The 20,416-nt window shown below is 31.9% G+C and overlaps 2 protein-coding genes across 2 annotated transcripts; one reads left to right on the top strand and one right to left on the bottom strand.

The window, feature by feature from the left end:
• Window positions 1-610: 610 nt before the first annotated feature.
• On the top strand, window positions 611-9,658 carry LOC125865536 (pectin acetylesterase 5-like). The gene is made up of 12 exons (XM_049545739.1): window positions 611-834; window positions 976-1,058; window positions 2,456-2,585; window positions 3,277-3,356; window positions 3,483-3,572; window positions 3,906-4,030; window positions 4,992-5,052; window positions 6,992-7,045; window positions 7,140-7,217; window positions 7,304-7,409; window positions 7,539-7,684; window positions 9,106-9,658. Exons 1-12 carry the CDS (start codon window positions 630-632, stop codon window positions 9,217-9,219), a joined length of 1,272 nt encoding a protein of 423 aa, XP_049401696.1. The 5' UTR covers window positions 611-629; the 3' UTR covers window positions 9,220-9,658.
• A 6,281-nt stretch (window positions 9,659-15,939) lies between these two features.
• Window positions 15,940-18,516, bottom strand: LOC125865535 (probable protein phosphatase 2C 4). The gene is made up of 4 exons (XM_049545738.1): window positions 17,212-18,516; window positions 17,014-17,127; window positions 16,601-16,865; window positions 15,940-16,512 (listed from the first exon to the last, which is right to left on the bottom strand). The coding sequence occupies exons 1-4, from the start codon at window positions 18,514-18,516 to the stop codon at window positions 16,397-16,399; spliced, it is 1,800 nt and encodes a 599-aa protein (XP_049401695.1). The 3' UTR covers window positions 15,940-16,396.
• Window positions 18,517-20,416: the final 1,900 nt, after the last annotated feature.

The raw sequence follows: 20,416 nt of genomic DNA on the forward strand, positions 1-20,416 counted from the left end.
ATATGTTAAAGACTTGAGTTTGCCTTAATGGCCAGTTGAATGTTCCTTTATAACATTCTAGTTACTTCTTAAATGGGTATATGATGAGTTAAGTCTTCCGCTGAGTTAGTAAGTCAGGCCAAGGGTTCGCTTGAGGCCAACAATGGTCTTCGAGTGTCGGCCACGTCCAGGGTGTAGGTTCAGGGCGTGACATTGTTCCCAAATTATTGACAATCTTAAAAACACTTTTCTATTTGACTAATTAAACTTAGATACACCCCGATTTAACACATGACATAACAAGTGGTCTCAAATTCTTGTAAGAGTATGAGACTCTTAATAAAAAGTCGAAAGACACATTGAAAACATCCCTAAACTTGACGAAAATTTATGAATGTATTTCACTCATGTTACAAGATCAAAGATGTATTTAAATCCAACTAAATAAATAAAGAAATAATTTTAAGACGTAGATAGTTTAAAAATGAAACTAATAAATCGCACTGAGTTGAGATGATTGTGCAAATTAAAATTTTAAAAGTCAGTTACCCTTTTTATAGTCTGTTTCACCTACCCAAGCCCAAGCAACAAAAGAGAAGACAATAAGCAACTAATGTTCAGTACCAAAATCTATTGATCCCAAATCAAAAATGGCGAATCATAGATTTCAAAACCTAAAATGGTGGCGAAAATTGACAAGAAGAGAGTGGACTATTGCAGCAGCTTCATTGTCTATTCTATTTTTTATACTTTCCTTCATCACTCACTCTAACAGATACTCTAATAATTCAATGACGACTCCTAACGATTTGATACCCTTTACCCCTTTAAGCAATGCCCAACAAAAATCTGCCTGTAATTTTCTCTTATAGATTTTGTTTCGTTGACTTCAATTTGTTAGTTTTAACTTTTTTAGTGTAATTGGGTATGTGAGCAGTTCAAATTGAATAGTGAAGTGTAGATTTTTTTAATTTGTTTTTTGTGAATTTTTTGCAGTTTGTTTAGATGGAAGCTTACCTGGGTATCATTTGCAGAAGGGTTTTGGATCTGGGTCTGATAAATGGGTTCTTCACATTGAGGTTAGCTTCTATGTCTTATTAACTGAGTTGATCAATTGTTGGAATGTGTTTTGTATCTTGCTATTTTGCTATCGTATTTTTCTTTAGATCCGAAGGTCTATCGGAAACTGTCTCTCTACTTTGCAATGAGTTAACAAAGTCATTTTCTTTTTTGGTAAAGGAAAAAGTGATCAACTATTCGAAATGGTGTGCAGAGTTTTTTTTTTTTTTGTTAACAGAAATGTCACTTTACTATTACTATGTCAGACCAAATATTCTCTTAGCCGGAAACTGTATTTCCAGTAACAATTTAATGGTGTGACACACAATGTTTGAATCCAAAAGAATAAAAATCATAAAACCCGATCGTTTCAGCCAATATAGGACTATTCGACCCGTCTCACTTGGAAAAAGGTACAGAGTGTTTGAAAAAAGATGGTGTGTACTCTATAGACTGTTCATGTTTATGAGAAATTGGTCATAATGTTGCAAGCAGTCATATAGATCTGGTGATACAAAGTGGTCTATTGTTGATGACTTTTCTTTACCTTAGAATGATGTTATTCTCAAAGATGGGAACTTTTATGCTGTTGATAATACTGGGAGGGGGTGCATGTTAAATTGGGCGATGAGTCAGTGCCTGAGTTAATAGTTGTTGCTCCTTTTGTGTTTGGAGGAGCTAAAATGTTTCTTGTGAGGACTTGTTGATGGGTTGACAAGTATCTGAGTATTGGTTTTGAAGATGATCTTGGATACAATGAGGATGTTGAATTTTATGAGGAATTTGATTTTACATGAGCTAAAGGACATATGCAAGAGGTGGGTTGAGGTCACTGGTTTGGAAGATAGGATATTGTTCGTTGAGATGTACATTTTCTGTGTTGGCTTCTGAGCTTGATTATGGGGATAAAGGGAACTGTATACTCTTCAGAAAACAGTGTTTTTGTGGTTTTTGTACAGATAAAAGAAGGTTAAGGCGGTCGGGTTCATGGTTCGATAGTCCTATGGAGTATGGACCTATATTGGTTAAAATGGTTGGATTTTATGTTCTATTTTTGCTTCAAACATTGTGTGCCACATAACTTCATCATGTTGCTCGCTAAAATAAAACATGTCTCTTGTAATTCTTAAATTCCTTAATAGAGTGGTAATACACTTCAACATAGTATCCGAATAGGTAGAGGTATTGGGTTCGAGTCATATCATTCCCACAAACAAAAAACATTCTCATGAAAAAAGAAAAATCCAGCCATAAGTTAAGGGACACGTTCTCTATCTTTTGTTATGTTGAGCTTAGTTAAGGCCAAAGTAGTGGCCATGCACACAACATTAGCCTGCAGATGTGATACGTCAATATTCTGGTTTGCCCTTTCCCTTTTCTTTGTTGACTATGTTTTTGTGTTGATCTTGCATTGCAGGGTGGAGGCTGGTGTAACTCAATAGAAACATGTTCTTTTCGCCAGACAACAAAGTTGGGCTCCTCGAGGTTCATGGAGCATGAAGTTCAATTTTTTGGGATTTTGAGCTCTGACCCATCACAGAATCCGGGTAAGCAACTCTAATGGTGATTTAAGTATTACTCTCTTGATAAATCTGGGTAAGCAACTCTAATGGTGATTTAAGTATTACTCTCTTGATATTTATTGAAAATAAAAAAGAATTGACTCCTTCAGTTCAGTTATCAGATTTTGTTAGCTCCATGAGCAATTAGCATAGCCTAGCTGTTTTTATTGTAGCTAACTCTACCATTTTTAATCCCTTGTGGATCTGTTAGCATCTTCTTGATGCCTTTATTGAAACCTCAAAAAGAAAAAAAGACTTGACTCCTTGATATATTGTGTTCAATGATTGTTATCATTATAATCTTGCTATAAATTTTCATTATGCTTATAATTGTGTTATCTTAAAGTTTAGATCCTCCAGCAGTTTTATTTACCAAACGAAGACATCAAGTTTGTAAGTACACATTGATAGCTCATCATTTTATATTTTTCTGTTGCCAATGAATTAACCATCTACAAAAGTTCATGTTCTCCAAGAGGAATAATAGGAACTTACTTGAACACATTTCCTTTTTGACTGTTAATCCACATAGTTTTTCTTTTCGTATTTGTTGATGAGACTAGTATTACTTTTGACAAAAAGTAGGTACCAATAATTGACTTGTTTTTGTTTTAAATGAAAATCTGCTTCATTAAGGGATCATATGTTCTTGTTTGGCCAATTTGACTTTATTCAGATTTCTTCGACTGGAACAAAGTCAAGATACGCTATTGCGATGGTGGATCCTTTTCTGGACACCCAGACAGTGAATTTAAAGTAAGTTCATGGAGCGTTTATTAAAGACTATGAATGTTGTGTTTTTCCATGACATTCATCAAGAAGATGAAGGAAAGAAGGCAAAGAAAGCATTGAGTACCTATGTTATCTATTGATTTATGGCAGAATGGAACAGAATTCTTTTTCAGAGGCCAGGTTATTTGGGAAGCAGTAATGGATGAACTCTTGTCAATAGGACTTTCTAATGCTAAAAAGGTATTCTTTTTTGCTTTGTCTCATTGAATTTTTGGTTTTTTCAATTCTCAGTTATATAAAACATTTTGCTCTGCCCCTCGCCCTAATTTTTTCAGTGAATTTCTTTCGTTTGTTCTGTAGTATGTATTGTAAAAACTAACAGATACTCAATTTGAAAAGTTACACCATTCTGAATTTATAGTTCTAATCAATATATTGTATCTTTCTAAGTGCACTAAGAGGTGATCACTTCTTTTTCTTCTTTAGAAAAAGAGGTTGTTATTGCTTTTATTGGAATACTGGACCTGGTCACCTAAGTCCAAGACTTGCAACTTTTTATGCCTAACTTTGCAGGCACTTCTTTCGGGATGTTCCGCTGGAGGTCTGGCAACTCTCATACACTGCGATGACTTTGGAGAGATTTTACCCAAGGATGCCAATGTCAAGTGCCTTGTTGATGCAGGTTTTTTCCTTAATGAGTATGTCTCCTAGATAACACTATGCATATTAAAGCTCCAATCATTAATATATCTATTTCTGGATCTTGACTCTCAAACATGATTGATATACCTGTTCTTGGAAGCAGGTATAATTTCAAATCTAGAATGTGATTTCTGGAATATAATCTACACATATAGGAGAAATTTATAGGAAGAAACTTGATGGTATTAGTCAATTCTTTAGTTATACATTGTAAAACATAGCGAGGAAATCATGAAATGTTAGCTAATGAATGAGCTAATATGCCTGCAACTGAGAAAAATAAATAATAAGTACCAGTTCTACTTCTAAAAATTAGGTGTATACATATGCACATAGGTTTAAGCTTTTGGGGAATCATAGTAGCTAAGTTGGTTGGCTACTTGAACTCCCACCTTGTTGGTGAGGGTTCGATTCAATCCTCTCCCATTTTCCCCTTCCCCTACCCCAATTTCATTTTATTTTTATAAAAATAGTTTTAAGCTCTTAAATAGTACTCCCGAAGATAGCCAGAAAAGGGTGGAAGGTGAAATACTGAATGAGCTAATATACAAACAACTGAAAATAAGTTTAATTAAAGGTGTAAACACTCATGCTAAAAACTTTTTAATAGGCGAGGACTGGATCACCATAATAATCGGAATCTCATACTGCAATAGTTGATAAAATTTCAATGAAGAAAATACATGACTCACTGGGGCAGGAGGAAACTATGGAACATCTTGGTATGTTGATCATTTTGTGCAAAAGGGACACATTTTCCTTTAAATTAAGACTCTAATCAAATATTGAGAAAGATTCTTTTTGTCGAAAAGTTTGCATGAAGATTTATAAAATGAGATTGAAAATTTCATTCCCAATAAAGTAGAGGTGTACCCATTCTAAGAACTGTTAGGTTTCTTGCGCGTGTAGTCCAAATTTGAATCAACCATGAGTCTATTATTGCTTTCACTATTTCAGAAAGGACGTTGCTGGAAGTCCCACCATTGAGCGATTTTATCAAGATGTTGTTAACCTCCAGGTTTTTCCTAATACTTCAGAAGCTACTTTTTTTGGTGTGTTTGCATGCTTTTGTTCTGTGTTTGTGATCGGTTGTCTCAACATCCTTTCTTCTTTTTAGAATCTGGTCATTACCGATGTGATGAATGATCCTTCAGGTGTAATTAGATGTTGATGGAGAAATTATTGGCGTAAACATATGAGGAAAAAACAATTCAACTTGGAACGGAATTGATGAAACAGCTTGATTTCATAATTGTTGCATATGGACCAATAGAAAAAAGAATCATGGAATAGAAAATTAGAAGTGGTATTTATGCATTTTTATGGTGCAAATGGATATTGTTGGATCAGAATTTTGAGAGGTCTAAATGAGAGTCTGTAACTAAATTGTTTGTCCTACTAACTGTTTGTAATGTATATGATTTGTACATGGTACATTCTACTAAGAGATATGAAGGTCCTAAGATTTATATAAAAAGGGGCTGCCCGGTGCACTTAGCTCCTGCTATGCTCGGGTCCAGGGAAGGACTGGGTCACCGGACCATGTAACCAGGGGCGGACCTAGGTAGAGCCCAGGGGGTTCACCCGAACCCCCTCGTCAAAAAATTACACTGTATATATAACGTCAAATTCTGATTTTATGTGTATATATATTAAAATGAACCCCCTAAGAACAAAGGACAGACTTGGCTCAATGGATAAGTGGTTCATGTAATGCCCCTATGTCATGGGTTCAAGTCCCAATGGCAACAGTTTTTCCCTTTTTTAATATTAGCTTTGAAAAATGGAACTTTTGGGCTTAGACCTTCTTCTTCTTTTTCATTATTTTTTCCTTTTATTCCATTTCTTCTTTTTAATTTATTTTTATTTAAATTTATTAGACACATTCTTTTTATTTTTATATTTTATTCTTTTTATATCTATTATTCATTTAGTTTTTTTTCATATATGTTTGAATAACTTTTTAAAAAAAATGATGAATTATATTTAACTTGAAATTGAGATAGAAATATAGTTTATTNCTTCAGAAGCTACTTTTTTTGGTGTGTTTGCGTGCTTTTGTTCTGTGTTTGTGATCGGTTGTCTCAACATATTTATCCTTTCTTCTTTTAAGAATCTGGTCATTACCGATGTGATGAATGATCCTTCAGGTATAATTAGATGTTGATGGAGAAATTATTGGCGTAAACATATGAGGAAAAAACAATTCAACTTGGAAGGGAATTGATGAAACAGTTTGATTTCATAATTGTTGCATATGGACCAATAGAAAAAAGAATCATGGAATAGAAAATTAGAAGTGGTATTTATGCATTTTTATGGTGCAAATGGATATTGTTGGTGCAAATGAGAGTCTGTAACTAAATTGTTTGTTCTACTAACTGTTTGTAATGTATATGATAAGTTTTGTACACGGTACATTCTACTAAGAGTTATGAGGGTCCTAAGATTTATATAAAAAGGGGCTGCCCAGTGCACTTAGCTCCTGCTATGCTCGGGTCCAGGGAAGGACTGGGTCACCGGGCCATTAATGAGTAAATGTAGCTTGAAACCTGATGCCACTCGATTTCTACTTCTGAACCATATCTTTTACTTCTGTGAGGAAAGGGGAAAAAGATGTTTTCCCTCATCAGTTGTACAACACGTGAATATGAATGGTGATTTAGTTTTCTTCTTATTGGTTCTCTGTAGATGTGATGGAACAATGTTTCTGCTGTATTTCCTGCTTGATCAACAAAATGTTGTTACTTGTTAGTTGTTACTAATCAATGATATAATTTCTCAAGTGCTGCTTGAACAAATTACAATGTTTATAAATTAGCTACCTATGAACCTGGTTTTTCTAATTGCAATTTCCAACTATTGTAGTTATCAACTATTTATTTGTGTACCCTGTTTCTTGATTGCATTTGTTCTAATTTCTCACTCAAACCTGATTGCAAATCGATCATTCTCAGGGTGTGGCAAAAAGCTTAAAGAAGGATTGCATGTCAAGATTGGAACCCTACAAGGTGCCCTTTCTTCATTTATATTCAAGATACTAACTTAGTTTCTTCTGCAATTCACCTTTTCTCTATTGTGATTTTATGTTGGCTTCATCCTCAGTGTTTTTTCCCTCAAGAATTTATAAGCAACATAAAGACCCCTGTTTTCCTTGTTCAACCTGGATATGATTTTTGGCAAGTAAGTTTTTGTTCCATGTTGTTTCAGCTTCTAGTTAATATTTTTTCTTTCTAAATGCTCTATTAACTTACTGTTTATACTTACAGATACAAAACATCTTGGTACCACGTTCATCAGATCCACATCGAAGTTGGTTCAGATGCAAGCTAAATATTAACAACTGTAATTCCAAACAGCTTGAAGTCCTGCAAGGTGAATACTTGCATCTAAAAACAGCAATTGTAGTTATCGCAACCAGGCTTTTCATGTGAGGAGTCCAGGGATTAGTATTCTTGCATGCTTGCTATGTTGTCACCTTATGAAATTATTCATTATCTACAGATTTCCGAAATTCTTTGCTCAAAACGCTTGATGGATTTCACAAAAATCCAGAAGGAGGCATGTTCATAAATTCTTGCTTTATACATTGCCAAACATGGGTGACTGAGACATGGCATTCTCCTCGTTCTCCAAAAATCAATAACAAAGTAAGTTTTTCCCTTTATATTCTATCTATGGTCTGTAGGTGGTTCTAATTTTATCAGCATAGCTTTTAGTAAGTTACACATTAAAGATAAAATCAGACCCCATGTTCACCATGCACCTAAGAGTAGAGATAGCAAGATGGATAANGAAATTCTTTGCTCAAAACGCTTGATGGATTTCACAAAAATCCAGAAGGAGGCATGTTCATAAATTCTTGCTTTATACATTGCCAAACATGGGTGACTGAGACATGGCATTCTCCTCGTTCTCCAAAAATCAATAACAAAGTAAGCTTTTCCCTTTATATTCCATCTATGGTCTGAAGGTGGTTCTATATCAGCATAGCTTTTAGTAAGTTACACATAATGTTATAGATAAATTAGACCCCATGTTCACCATCCACCGAAGAGTTAGAGATAGCAAGATGGATAAGCGGTTGGTAGATGCGAAAGTAATTACTAACTGTTCGCACCTGTGATCCATCCTTTTTACCCATTAACCAACAGTGAAAAGATAATGGTTTGTGAAAACTAAAATCTTTAGAAACCAAAGTAAGAGACGCTCGAAAAGTTAATAAGCATCTAACTTAATGTGCAGTTTGACCTAAAAGCTTAAGTTAGATCTTTCTAGAGGTCAATTGTGCTAATATTTTACTCTAGATGTAAACCATAAACAGTGGGATTTTCTCTTAATAGTTTGCTTCAAAGCCTTCTTGAGGAATTATCTTAGGTTTGAACTTGACATAAAGAATATTTTATTAGGATCACACTGAGTATGTTATTGTTTTTGTTGGGATAGAATAATTTAATTCTAATTTCTCTTCAAGATCTCATCATGCTAGTTCATTTCAGGATTGCTTTGTACCATATGGTAGAATAGGACAAGCTTACACCAATTTTTTCTTCAAACTATATCAATATTGTCTCCAGTGTTTTCTCCGTTTCTGAGACCACATATATGTTATATCAAGAAACCATCTCTAAGAAGATGTGGCTAATCAACTTTCTTGCTTTCATTAATAGCATGTTGTTTCATCACATTTAGGGCGTTACCATTGACTGCACGGTGCCATCTATTCTAATATTAAGGAGAGCTATTACTCAAGACTAGTCATGTCGCATTCCTAAAGCCCATGGTTGAGAGTTATTCCTCTTGAAAGAAAAATAGCATACAAGCAGAAATCTAAAACCCGATGCAGTAGATGTGTGCCTTGTCTAATTCTTTTTCGCAATTTGGGAATATCTTTGAGCTTAAACTGTTGAACTCAATACGAGCTGAGAAATGGGAGGAATATTTCTCAATTAAGCTTCTGGCTTTCATTCATTAGAAATGAAAAAATCTTTCCAAAGCTCAATATATACACACATGTCCTCATTAACTTCACAAACTGTAACTGATGATTGTTCTCCGAATCATTGAGCAGACAATTGCAGAGGCTGTAGGAGACTGGTATTTCAACCGAAAAGAGGCAAAACATATTGATTGTCCATTTCCATGCAATCCTACTTGCTATCACATGAATTTTACTCAAGGATGACACGCCGGTTGCTGCAGGTTTACTGATATCTTATGTTATGCTCTCATTTAACCGTACTTTGTGGCACATTTTTATGCAAATATGAGAAACTATGATTCAGGCAGACAACATGAAGGTATGCAGCCAGAGTATTCTTGTTTTTCTCTCCATATTGAGAAATCAACGGTTAATAGTGAACCTCATCTGCCATAATTTTAGTCTTGGAGTTTATCTGTAACCTTTTTTTTTCTTTTTTGAGATCAAGAACTTCATTTCAAACTTCAAACTGCTGTACCTTTAGCTTCTTTTTTGCCAGAGTTCCCTTACATATATATTTTTTTTTTCTTCAGATTATAGGTTTTTACACCTTTCTCTTTCTCTCTTTTTTTTTATTGTATAAATTCCCAGCATCAAACATTTCCAGAATTATTCGAGAGAGATCGATTCGTATTTACTTAAATTCTGCAGAAATACAAGCAAGGTAATGTGATTATTTATCTTTTTTATTTGTTTTCATTTCTCCTTGTTCTATATTTTTGATGGGAGTCCAATAATCTGCTTAAGGTTAGTACCAAAGATCATTGTAAAACTGAAAAAGACTCAAGATGCACGTAGTGTATACACTAAATTAAAAATGCATGATATGTTTTATTTATATATTCTAATCAATTAACCATGATTAAGTTAAATAAATGTCTCTCTATAATAAAGTTTGAGATACAAAGATTTTGCTGTTTTATCTAAAAAAAAAAAAAAAGACGACCATTTTTTACTAGTAACTTTAAGTTATTTTTCGATTCACCTCTTGTGAATGGAACATTACTCTATAATCGGCTGAAGTGTTCGTATGCCCATTTTGGAATAACTTCGAACAAATTCTATATCGATTTATATATCTGAAGTTCATGTACATATGATTGAAGTTTAATGATTTTACTTGCACTTTAACCATTTTTATATGAAATTCATGCACATATGTAATTTCAAACACCGCATACCTTGATTTATTTTAAAGTGGATAGACAAAAAAAATTAAATTAAAAATTGAGTATAGGTTAAATAACAGTATCCAAATAAGGAAGTGAAATTTTACTCTATAATCTCAATCGAAGTTTTTAATTTTAATTTGTGGGTCAAAATAAACAAAAGGATTGGATCTCCCAAAACAGGAACGAGTTTTTCTCCAAAAATAATGTTTTTTTGCATCCTTGGATGGAATTTACACTACTAAATAAATAAATATTTTCCTATTGAAATTTCGCATAAAAAAATGTTCAGCTGTTAGTCGCATAGATATTTCAATTGAATCAATGAGAAAAGAAAAAATATTCAGTGGTTTTTTCCGGTATCGCAAAAGAATATGTTTTCCCAATTAATGAGCTGGTTTGAAAGGACTAAAATGAAAAAATCATGTATTATAACACAAATTTTCATTAATTGATTTGGTGACAGTAATTATGATATTGGTATAGGTAAAACTATGTCAAATTGTCAATGCCATGCGCTACTTTGAATATAAATTAAATACATATATGGTGTGATTTTGTCTATATAAATATAAAGTAAATGCTAAGAGAGCAAGTGCAAATATTTTAGGAGTTGATTTGATCTTCTAGAAAGTGGATGACAGATTTTGTTCTTCTAATCTTTTAATTTGAAGCTGCATTAACCAATTAAAAATTCTCTAAACACAAAATATGTATAGTCTGACTTTGGAATTTGCAATTTGCAATTTAACAAATCCAAAATAATCCAATCCTTTTACCAAGAAATTTTCTTTGATTTGATTCACTAATTTTGTATATAAACCCAAAAAAAAAAAAAAAAACATGTTGAATAGGAGAAGTGGAATCTTTTTTATTTGGAGAATCTCAATGATTGAATAAAACTTTTGTCGTTCATTGTGAAAATAAAATAAAATACTTGTAAATACCTTTTAATTTTAATAATTGTTCTACATTTTGTTTAGTATCAATTGATAGTACTTAGTAGTGTGCATTTTGTGCAATTTATGCCAATAAATTAAGCTCAAATGGTATGATTAAAATCTTAATTACTTTTAATCTGGCATTTTTATTTTACACTCGATACGAATGGAGAATGGTATTGTTAAGTTTAACCACTACTAGAAACAAAGATTTTTCTACGGCAAACCAGTAAAATAAAATTTCATTCATTTTCCATCGAACCATCTCAACATGGGAAAATGCATGGTAGGAAACTTTTAAATTTTTTTATACGAAAATATTACTATTTTATGTTCTGAATCCTATTCAATCAAAATATATGTGAATATAGTCACTGGACATTTTTCAAGGACAAATGGTAATCTTTTAATAGTGAATCAAATTGAATATTTTCGACATAGAATATAAATATAATAAATTCTAGATTATGTACTCATAATTTCAATTTTCAAATGTTTAAGGAGTTCACAAATTTCAACCATAAATTCAGTCAAATTTCCAACCATCCACCTGAAATTAGGGATCAATTAGGAACACTTAAAACAAATAATTTTATTTTAAGAAAAGAATTATGAGTAGGAAACTATAAAATGGAGAATCGAACTTGCATCAATAAAATGAAAATTTATGATATTATCAACTAATTGAGTTATTAAAACTCTCCAAAATAGCATATAATATAATTGTAACTTTTATAAAAGATTTTTTCTTCTTTTTATCTTTAGACTTTTTTATAAGTGGAATAACCATCACCATCACTCTGCTAGTATGTTAACCAGCAAAAGTATTTTCAAGTGAGTGATGTTGATAGTCCAAAAATCAAAACCAACTCTTCTATACTTTGAACATTTAATTAGTTCATTTATTTCAATGTTTGACTTTTAAAAAAAAAATAAACTTTATGAATTAAGAAGTTCACTAGATATAATTAGAGTTTGCCAAAACCACAAGTAACTCTGTACAATAAATTAATCTTAATTACTTTTCACGTAGCTGATTTTCCCCTCCATGTTCATGGATCTCATGATTTTCCTTTATGGATCGGTTATTTGGATTTTGGTATAAAAAAATTAGTATCTCAATTAATTTGGATTTTTTTCGGGCAAAAATTTCGTGAGAGACTGATTTACACTTTTTTAGTGATTATTTAGATTTTGTCCTAGGGTTAAAAGTTGTGCAAATATAATTTTAGAGAAACTACTTTTTCAGTTAATATTAAACTCAAATTTAATATTTGTTCATATATTATTCAAGTACCTTACCAATAAAACATTAGACTATCGTATAACATTTGTAATAACTTACAAATTTTAGATGGTCATCTAATATTTTTTTTGTTTGATAAAAAATATATATTTAAATCGTAATTTAAAAACTTCATAAGTTACAAAGAAATAAAAAGATGCCTATTTACTAAATAGTCATTCCAAAAAAAAAAATCCACAGATTTTTGACTAGAAGGGTCCCTACCAAAAATTTTATTCCCAGTATTCAAAATGATACATCTAACTAATGGCGAAAATATTTTTTTATCTTACCACAACACTCGACCATCGTCTCATTTATATTATCAAAAAACTAACCAACCATCCATTTTTTATTTTTAAAATTTGTAAAAAGCAATATTGTCAAATTAGTAATTACGTAAGCTTTTTGTCTGGTAGCTTCGGCCTTTGGGTCAACTACTTTCACACAAATCAATCAGGATTATAGTGGTGTAATAAGTATCTATTCATTCTTAATCAGAGTTTCGAGTTTGAGCACCTTGAATATGAAGTTGTCTTTGTTAGGAAGTACTTTACTCCCCAATGTGGGACGTTTTGACGCAAATTCAAATTTAATTAGACTTCGATGCGAATACTAAAACACTAAAAAAAACACTTCTAGTTTATTTGCTTCTTTCTTAGATTTGTGTGAACAAGTCATCCTCCTTAATCAGACGTCTTGACTCTTGAATTTAAGTTCCCTAAATATAGAATCGTCTTTGTTATAAATAACTTTTTCACCAATATAAAACGCTCCATCACAAGTTTAAGTTTAATCCAACTTTAATACAAATATAACAACCACTTCCATCTGATTTGTTTCTTTCTTAGTTTTGTGTGTACTAGTCCTCCATACTTGTATTTGTATTCCCTGCATCCCCAATTTGCCATTTAGTTATTAGAAACAAGGCTTTGCGCGGCTTTTATAAAAAAATTAATTAGAAATTTAATTTGATTAATATACTTTTTATTATTTTATTATTTTGTTTTATTTGTTTACTTTACACGGTCTTAAGAAATAATTATTGATATGAGAATTTTATCATAATATTTTTATTATAAATTGATGTTTAGTATTAGGTCTTGAAAAAAAATGTAAATTAAGTAATTAATATTACGAGTAAAACATGAAAAATTAATTATTTTTTCTTGCCATGTTTAAATGTGACAAGTAAAAGTGAACATTTATTTTTGAAATATCCGACAAGTAAAAGTAAACAATGAGAAAAAATCTTTGATCTTTACCTATTTACATGTTATTTAATTCAAGAATAATTAATATCAAGGACAAAGGTAGAAAATAATAATTGATTCTCTCTTAATTTTTTAAATTGACAAATATTTTAGAACAATTATTTTTAGTATATATAACAATTATTTCCTCCGTCACATATTATTATCTACTTTCTATTAATAATTTTTCCAAATTACTTGTTAATTTATAAAATTAAGATAGAATTAATTTTTAAAATTCCATTTTTATCCTTATGACTTATGATTATTTCTTCTTTTGAAAGCGTAAAACAAGTTTGTAATATTCCAAAAAAGAAATATTCAAATAAATAAAATTATTATTTTTATTTATAATTTCTTAAAAGACGCCTAAAAAGGAAAATAGACCAGGGGGGGGATATTTTACAAACATATCAGGTACTACTATTTATGTTTTTTCTAGCTAGATCAATATGCACCTACTTTCTTAATATTTCATATGTCACAAACTATGACTTATATGGCTCTTTTATTTTATTTTCTCTTGTTATTAGTGGATTGGATTAACAAAAGAAAACGCGTAGGTTTATTGAAAATCAAGAGCTTAATTGACTATGTTTATTAAAAATCATGAGCTTAATTAATTTATTTATTTTGTGACAATCATCATGTGATTAATTGACTATCTCCATTTTCAGCCAACAACTTTCCATTTAAGTAGTAATAGAGGATTAAGTAGTAATGAAAGTCTTCTTAAACTGGAGAATTCTAGTGGATCTTCAAATTTGAATTCCAAGAGCATTTACTCTAATGATCTTTCTAGACCTTTCAAAATAAATTTTAAAAAATAAAATTGTCTTTTCATATTTAATTTCAATTCAAAGTTCCCAACATAATAACCAAATTGGTGATGACCAATATTTATTTATAACAAAATAGTGTTGGTTTAGTTTACACATATCTTAGATTATTTAGATTGCATCTACGACCTTTTATTAGCATAGTCAAGAGTGAAGGAATAAAAGTATTAAGAGGATTTAAGCCCTTTCGTCATAAAATTATACAATATTTTTTACGTACATATAAATTTTGAGTTTCTTTGGGATGAATTTCTAACTCGGCCGCTGAGCATAACTACTACATAATTTTGTCCATTAAGGCTTCCGTATATAAGAAATAATCACCTATTATCATTTTTTTCTACGCTAATATTTGAACTCTGATCTCCAAGGGCGAAGTCACACTTGCCCGAGCCTCCAAGAGGAATCAATTTACTTTTCTCTTGAATGTCCTTAAGAATATGTATAGATATCTTTTTATATTTTGATTTTCATTAATGAAAAACGTAATTCTATCATTACTGATCTCTCGTGATTTTCATCCGCTTCATATTCATTGATGATGACCTATATTGGGCAGGTTTTGGTCTACTAGGATGATTCATGATTAAACAATTAGCAAAAGTAAAGCAAGAAGCTGTTTGAAATGGAAGACAAAATCAGTAGTATAGTTCAAGCTTCCACCAACATTTACTAATTGTTCTATATTTTGAAATTTATATTACGCCCCCACCCCCCACCCCACCCCACCCACCCCCAACCCCGCACACACACCCAAACAACATATGGATAATAAGGGCCCGTTTGGCCATAGTTTTCCCAAGTAAAACTTGGGAAAAAATTTGGCAAATATTGTTTGTCCATACACTTTCTCATTATTTGGCAAATTTTTTTGGCAAATAACCCAAATTCCCAAATACTAGTTTTTTCTAGTATTTGGGCCAAATCTCATTATTTGGAAAGTTTTAAAAATTCAAATTTAACACCAAACTTTTATCTTTTACAAAAACACTTTATTTATTAACACTTTATAGTTTTTTCTAGTATTTGTACTAGTCTTTTTTAACGATGCGACTATTTACTGTAATGATGCTTTTTGATTTGTTGCGGAAGTCATGAATCTTGTTACGCGACATTTCTATTTTGCTATGTAATACAAATTTATGGTTAGTTTTGATAGTTTTAAAACTTATGGGCATAAGTCATATTTCTTAAAAAATTGAAATATATTTCCCAAATACTATGACCAAACACATGGTGAAATTTCACCCAAATCTTCACCCAAATAATATTTGCCAAATATATTTGGAAATCTATGGCCAAACGCTAGCTAAGAGTGGCAAAAGAATTCCACAAGCAATTCAAATTTATGTCAACCATTCCCTCTTGTCAATTCAATTTGCTTTAAAGCATTATGCCATATACACTGTCCTATCATATTGATTCCTCCTGCAGATTCTTCTTGGATAAGTTATAATATGTTCAAAAAAGCAAGTACAAGATTTGTATAATCTGAAACTAGACCAAAACTATGGAGAAAAATAAACGAATTTTCGACCAATAAGATCGAGTCTATTTGAGGTATCAGGTTGTGTGATACACACCTAGGAATATATGTACAATGAGCAGAATATTCTGTTACAAATATCCTAAGATTTTTACTTTTGAAGGGAAAAAAAGGGCAACTTTATTGGCACCTTTACAATCCCCTGAGCAACAAACATGTTAATGAGAAAAACTAGTTTGAACTTTTCTAAGTGTATTGTTTTGTATGGATAAGAGCACGAAAGTTTTCGTTTTTATCTTTGGGGGCAAATTAGAGAACCAAAGGGTTGAATCTCAATGGATCGTTGCAGTAAGGCCACTCTGTCACTTACAATATCCCAACACAAAAGGCTTCCTTTATACAGTTGATTTACACGGATGATCTCCATATCCTACCTTCGAATGATATGATGATGATTGAGACATCATCGTGGTACTTCCTACGATCTCCTTGTGGTATATCAAGCAACTCGTGGAAGTCCATGCCTGTGAAATCGTAGGACAAAAGTCATTTAGTTCGATTTCTATGAGATATAGTAGTACTTAGAATTCTCACAAGTAGAGATATATTTACCAGCTTTCTTTGCAGCTCTAAATAACACTTCTTCAACAAGATGTTGCGCGGGATCTCCCTCGGGGAATATAGACATGAAAGTCTCAACTTCAGAGACTGCTTCTTCATTTGTGAAGTATTGATAAAGTCCATCAGATGATAAGATCAGAAATCTGTCTCTTGGGCCAAGTCTATGGTGGTATAATGATGGTATACAATTGATATACGGTGAATTTCCAACGTAGTCTATTCTGAAGACCCCTAGAAGTCCATTGTTCCATTTAGGCTGTAATATCACACAAACAGAAATGGCATTAACACGAAAACTTGTTAAATTGAACGAGTTTAAAGAAGTTCGATTGAAGAGAATGCTAGGCATTTGTTATGACTTATGATCATAGATACGAAAAGTGTAATGTTAACGTTGAGAATACCTGTTTAAGAAAGCCTGCACCAAAAGCTCGAGTGACGTTCAAAGAACCTTTCACTCTATCATTTTTAATAGCAGACGTATCACTAGGATGCTCACTTCTAATCCTAAGAACTTCCTGCAACAATTTACCAGACAAACATGAGTATTAGTCTATGAAACACCAAAATATCGAAATTTTTGGACTAAAAGTGATATGTACCTCTTTAACAGATGTGCTATGGTCCATAGTGAGTTGACAAGAACTAAGACTGTGTTTTCTGTCTGATACAACTCTGTAGAGTGTATCAATGCTATTTCGACTCCCCTCATTTATCTGTCCCAAGTTACCAATGGAACGATCAGGTTCAGGATTTTGAGCCAAAACTGCTCTGCTATCTCCAACATTCATCAAATAAACATCATTGCCTTTCATCAACATCACTAGAACACATGATCCCATTAAGGCTAACTCGGGGTTTTCATTCACCATCGTGTCCGTTATCTCCAAATATGATGCCTCAGCTCTCCTCAACGCCTCAGATAACGCATTCAACACATCTAAATGATCAATACCTGCAATCTTTGATTGATCAAATTCTTGATTTTGAACGATAACTGTCTCGTTACACATGAGATTTTCGGAGGATTCTAACTTGTCATTCCATAGCAATCCCTTGAGTTCTTTGAATACATTCGAATAAAGATTTTTCAATAAAAAATCAGTAGCATCAGGTCCATTAAAACCATCATAAATCCCAACAAATACCCATCCATATTCCTCAGAAATCACTACATGTACTCTGTCCTCCCCTGCTTTTCCCTGAGCCCATTGCACATTTCGATTTCGAAATGATCCATTATTCTCATCATCTTCATACAAACTGTTCAAAGATCCATTATTCTTCTTCTCAACCAAATTCATTGACAAAACTTTCTTTAAATTCCTAACTATATCCCATTTACTAGACTCAGGTTTGTACCTCTGTAGTTGCTGATCATACTGATTCTCCAACGGGCCAGAAGTAAAACTCCGCTCCATCGGGCCGGAAAGGAATCCCCTCTCGATCGGGCCCGAGCCCGAGTTAGAAACTCGGGGAATCGGGCCCGAACATATAGAGTGGATTGATCTCCGGGGAATTGGCTGAAGAGGAAAAGAAGAAAACCACTGAGAGCTCTCAAAAGCCGACGACTTCTCAATGTAAGTATTTGAAACGTCGACGAGGGAGGTGGACAGCGGCGTAGTAGAGGTGTTGGCGGAGATAGAAGCACCGGAAATAGTACGAAACGCCGTTGTTTGGCTGGTGCTGCTGCTGTTACTGGAGATGGTAGTAGTAGCGGAAGAAGAAGAATCTTCTAGAAAATGTTGATTCTTAGATGATGAATCATGCAATATATAACAAAATGAATGGCCTAATCCTTTATCAAGACTATCAATTAAGTCTACGCCAATATCATGGCGTCTTTTGGATATTTCTCCAACATCTCCTGCAAAACAAAACTTCAATTTTCCAATACCGTTTCCCATTTTCAAACAATTCTTCGAATTTCGAATTTGCAGTAACTAACTAGTTGTTCGTACTTAACATGTTGTCAAGCACATAATAATAATAATAATAAAGATATTTCAAACTGAAACAGAAACTATGTCTTCAAGGAAATGGATGTAAACAATTTCTTTTATGGAGAAATAGTAATTGAAAGTGAATAATTAGGAAGAGAATAAAGCTGCTGCCATGAGAGAAGAAGTGAGGAATATGAAGATTGAAATTTGAAAGTTTATAATTGGTACTGTGGGGTTTAGCATTTAAATTCACAAGAAGAAGAGGAAAAAGTGGAGAGAGAAAAAAGAAAAAAAAAAGCATAGAGGAGTTGACTTTAGATAAATGAAAAAGTAGGAATATTAGTTATTGTACTTATTGCTCCCTCTCTCTGTTCCAATTTATGTAATAGATCGTTTGGTAGGATTGGAGGGTGTTCATAGATCCAATTGGATTGGTCATTCATCAAAATTAAAACATAAGGTAGGGTGATAAAAAATATACAATGTTTGAAATATTTTTTTAAAATTTTTTCTACTTTCATAAATAAATAATAAACTTTACCAATGAAATGTATATTATAAGATATTTAAAAATATTTATAAATATATTTTGTATATATAATTAGAAAGTATATATATAATTTGTCGGTTAGATTATTTTTTCGAGTTTTTTGAACAAAAGTAAAATTAAACTAAATATTATTGGTAATTTAAAACGTAAACTCAAATAAAATCGATTTATTTTATTGATTTAGTTTAACTTTTTAATTTGAATCGATTTCTAACCAAACTATGAATATCCCTAGATAAGATGTATTAGATACGATATTATTTTAACCTGGCCCCTTTTATTTGATAGAATTTTCAGTTTATGTATGACTACATACATAACATATCATGATACTACCCTTACTCATTCAATTGTGAAAAACATTAGTAGATGGTAATTTGACTAACTTATTCTTATTTATTAGTACTTCTATCAAGTTGATATTTTATTCTTTTCATAACATTAATATATCTACATATTTATGACTAAGGATGAAAGTTGAAATAAATAACTAATTACTCCATGTCTTAATCTTCTAAAATGAAAAATATTGTGAAGTAAGGATGTCACATATTTAGAAACGGAGAAAATATATAATAAGCATGATTAAATATAGAATTGTCTTTAATACTCTAAATCAAACCGTGATAAAATATATTTTCAACATTACTAATATACCTTATTCAACACTAGTTTTATACGCTCTACTAAATGATCCTATATATAATTGAGCACAAATATTTTTAAAATAACATTGTGATTATAATTCTCAAGTTAAATAAATAATGAAAATTTTAAAATTAAATTATTTATAAATATCCCTTAGGAAAAAAGTACACTCTTATATTCGATGCTTCTTTGGGTGGAGAGTTCACTATTTTTGTTACTTTCATTTTCATAAATGTTTTATTTAATTTTTATATGGTTTCATGGGGAAGGTGTAGGAGAAATTAAATGCGTTGACATTGATTTATTTATTTTAGCATCTCTTTAATATTTGTGCTGTGTTTTTTTTAATTGCTTAAGGCTAAGGTAAGCTAAAGCGTGTGGTGTTTGAATAAAATAGTCCTAATGGATTAAAAGTCAAAAGGGCCAACTTGAGAATATAAAAATAAAAATGGGGCCAAATTAATTGAAAAGAAAAATATAATTATATGCCAACTGGGAAATAATACTGGGTGCCACGTTTACAGGACACATTAATGCCAGCTGGCTAGCTTCTAAATTGGCTTTGTCGATTTTAGTTATAGACTTTTTATAGCTTGACATAGATTTCCTCTCTTTATCATCAACCTAATAATGCTGTTTTTTTTTTAGTACCTTTTATTACAAGTT

This window comes from Solanum stenotomum, chromosome 5, assembly GCF_019186545.1.
Source record: "Solanum stenotomum isolate F172 chromosome 5, ASM1918654v1, whole genome shotgun sequence".
Lineage (NCBI taxonomy): Eukaryota > Viridiplantae > Streptophyta > Magnoliopsida > Solanales > Solanaceae > Solanum > Solanum stenotomum.

Excerpts from the sequence above, each read along its gene's own strand:
- LOC125865536 (XM_049545739.1), top strand. The coding sequence starts at position 630 with ATGGCGAATCATAGATTTCAAAACCTAAAATGGTGGCGAAAATTGACA. Across the intron at positions 2,586-3,276 it reads TGACCCATCACAGAATCCGG|ATTTCTTCGACTGGAACAAA; the intron begins GTAAGCAACTCT and ends GACTTTATTCAG. Across the intron at positions 7,410-7,538 it reads ACAGCTTGAAGTCCTGCAAG|ATTTCCGAAATTCTTTGCTC; the intron begins GTGAATACTTGC and ends CATTATCTACAG.
- LOC125865535 (XM_049545738.1), bottom strand. The coding sequence starts at position 18,516 with ATGGGAAACGGTATTGGAAAATTGAAGTTTTGTTTTGCAGGAGATGTT. Across the intron at positions 17,128-17,211 it reads ATAGCACATCTGTTAAAGAG|GAAGTTCTTAGGATTAGAAG; the intron begins GTACATATCACT and ends AAATTGTTGCAG. Across the intron at positions 16,513-16,600 it reads TAGAGCTGCAAAGAAAGCTG|GCATGGACTTCCACGAGTTG; the intron begins GTAAATATATCT and ends ACGATTTCACAG.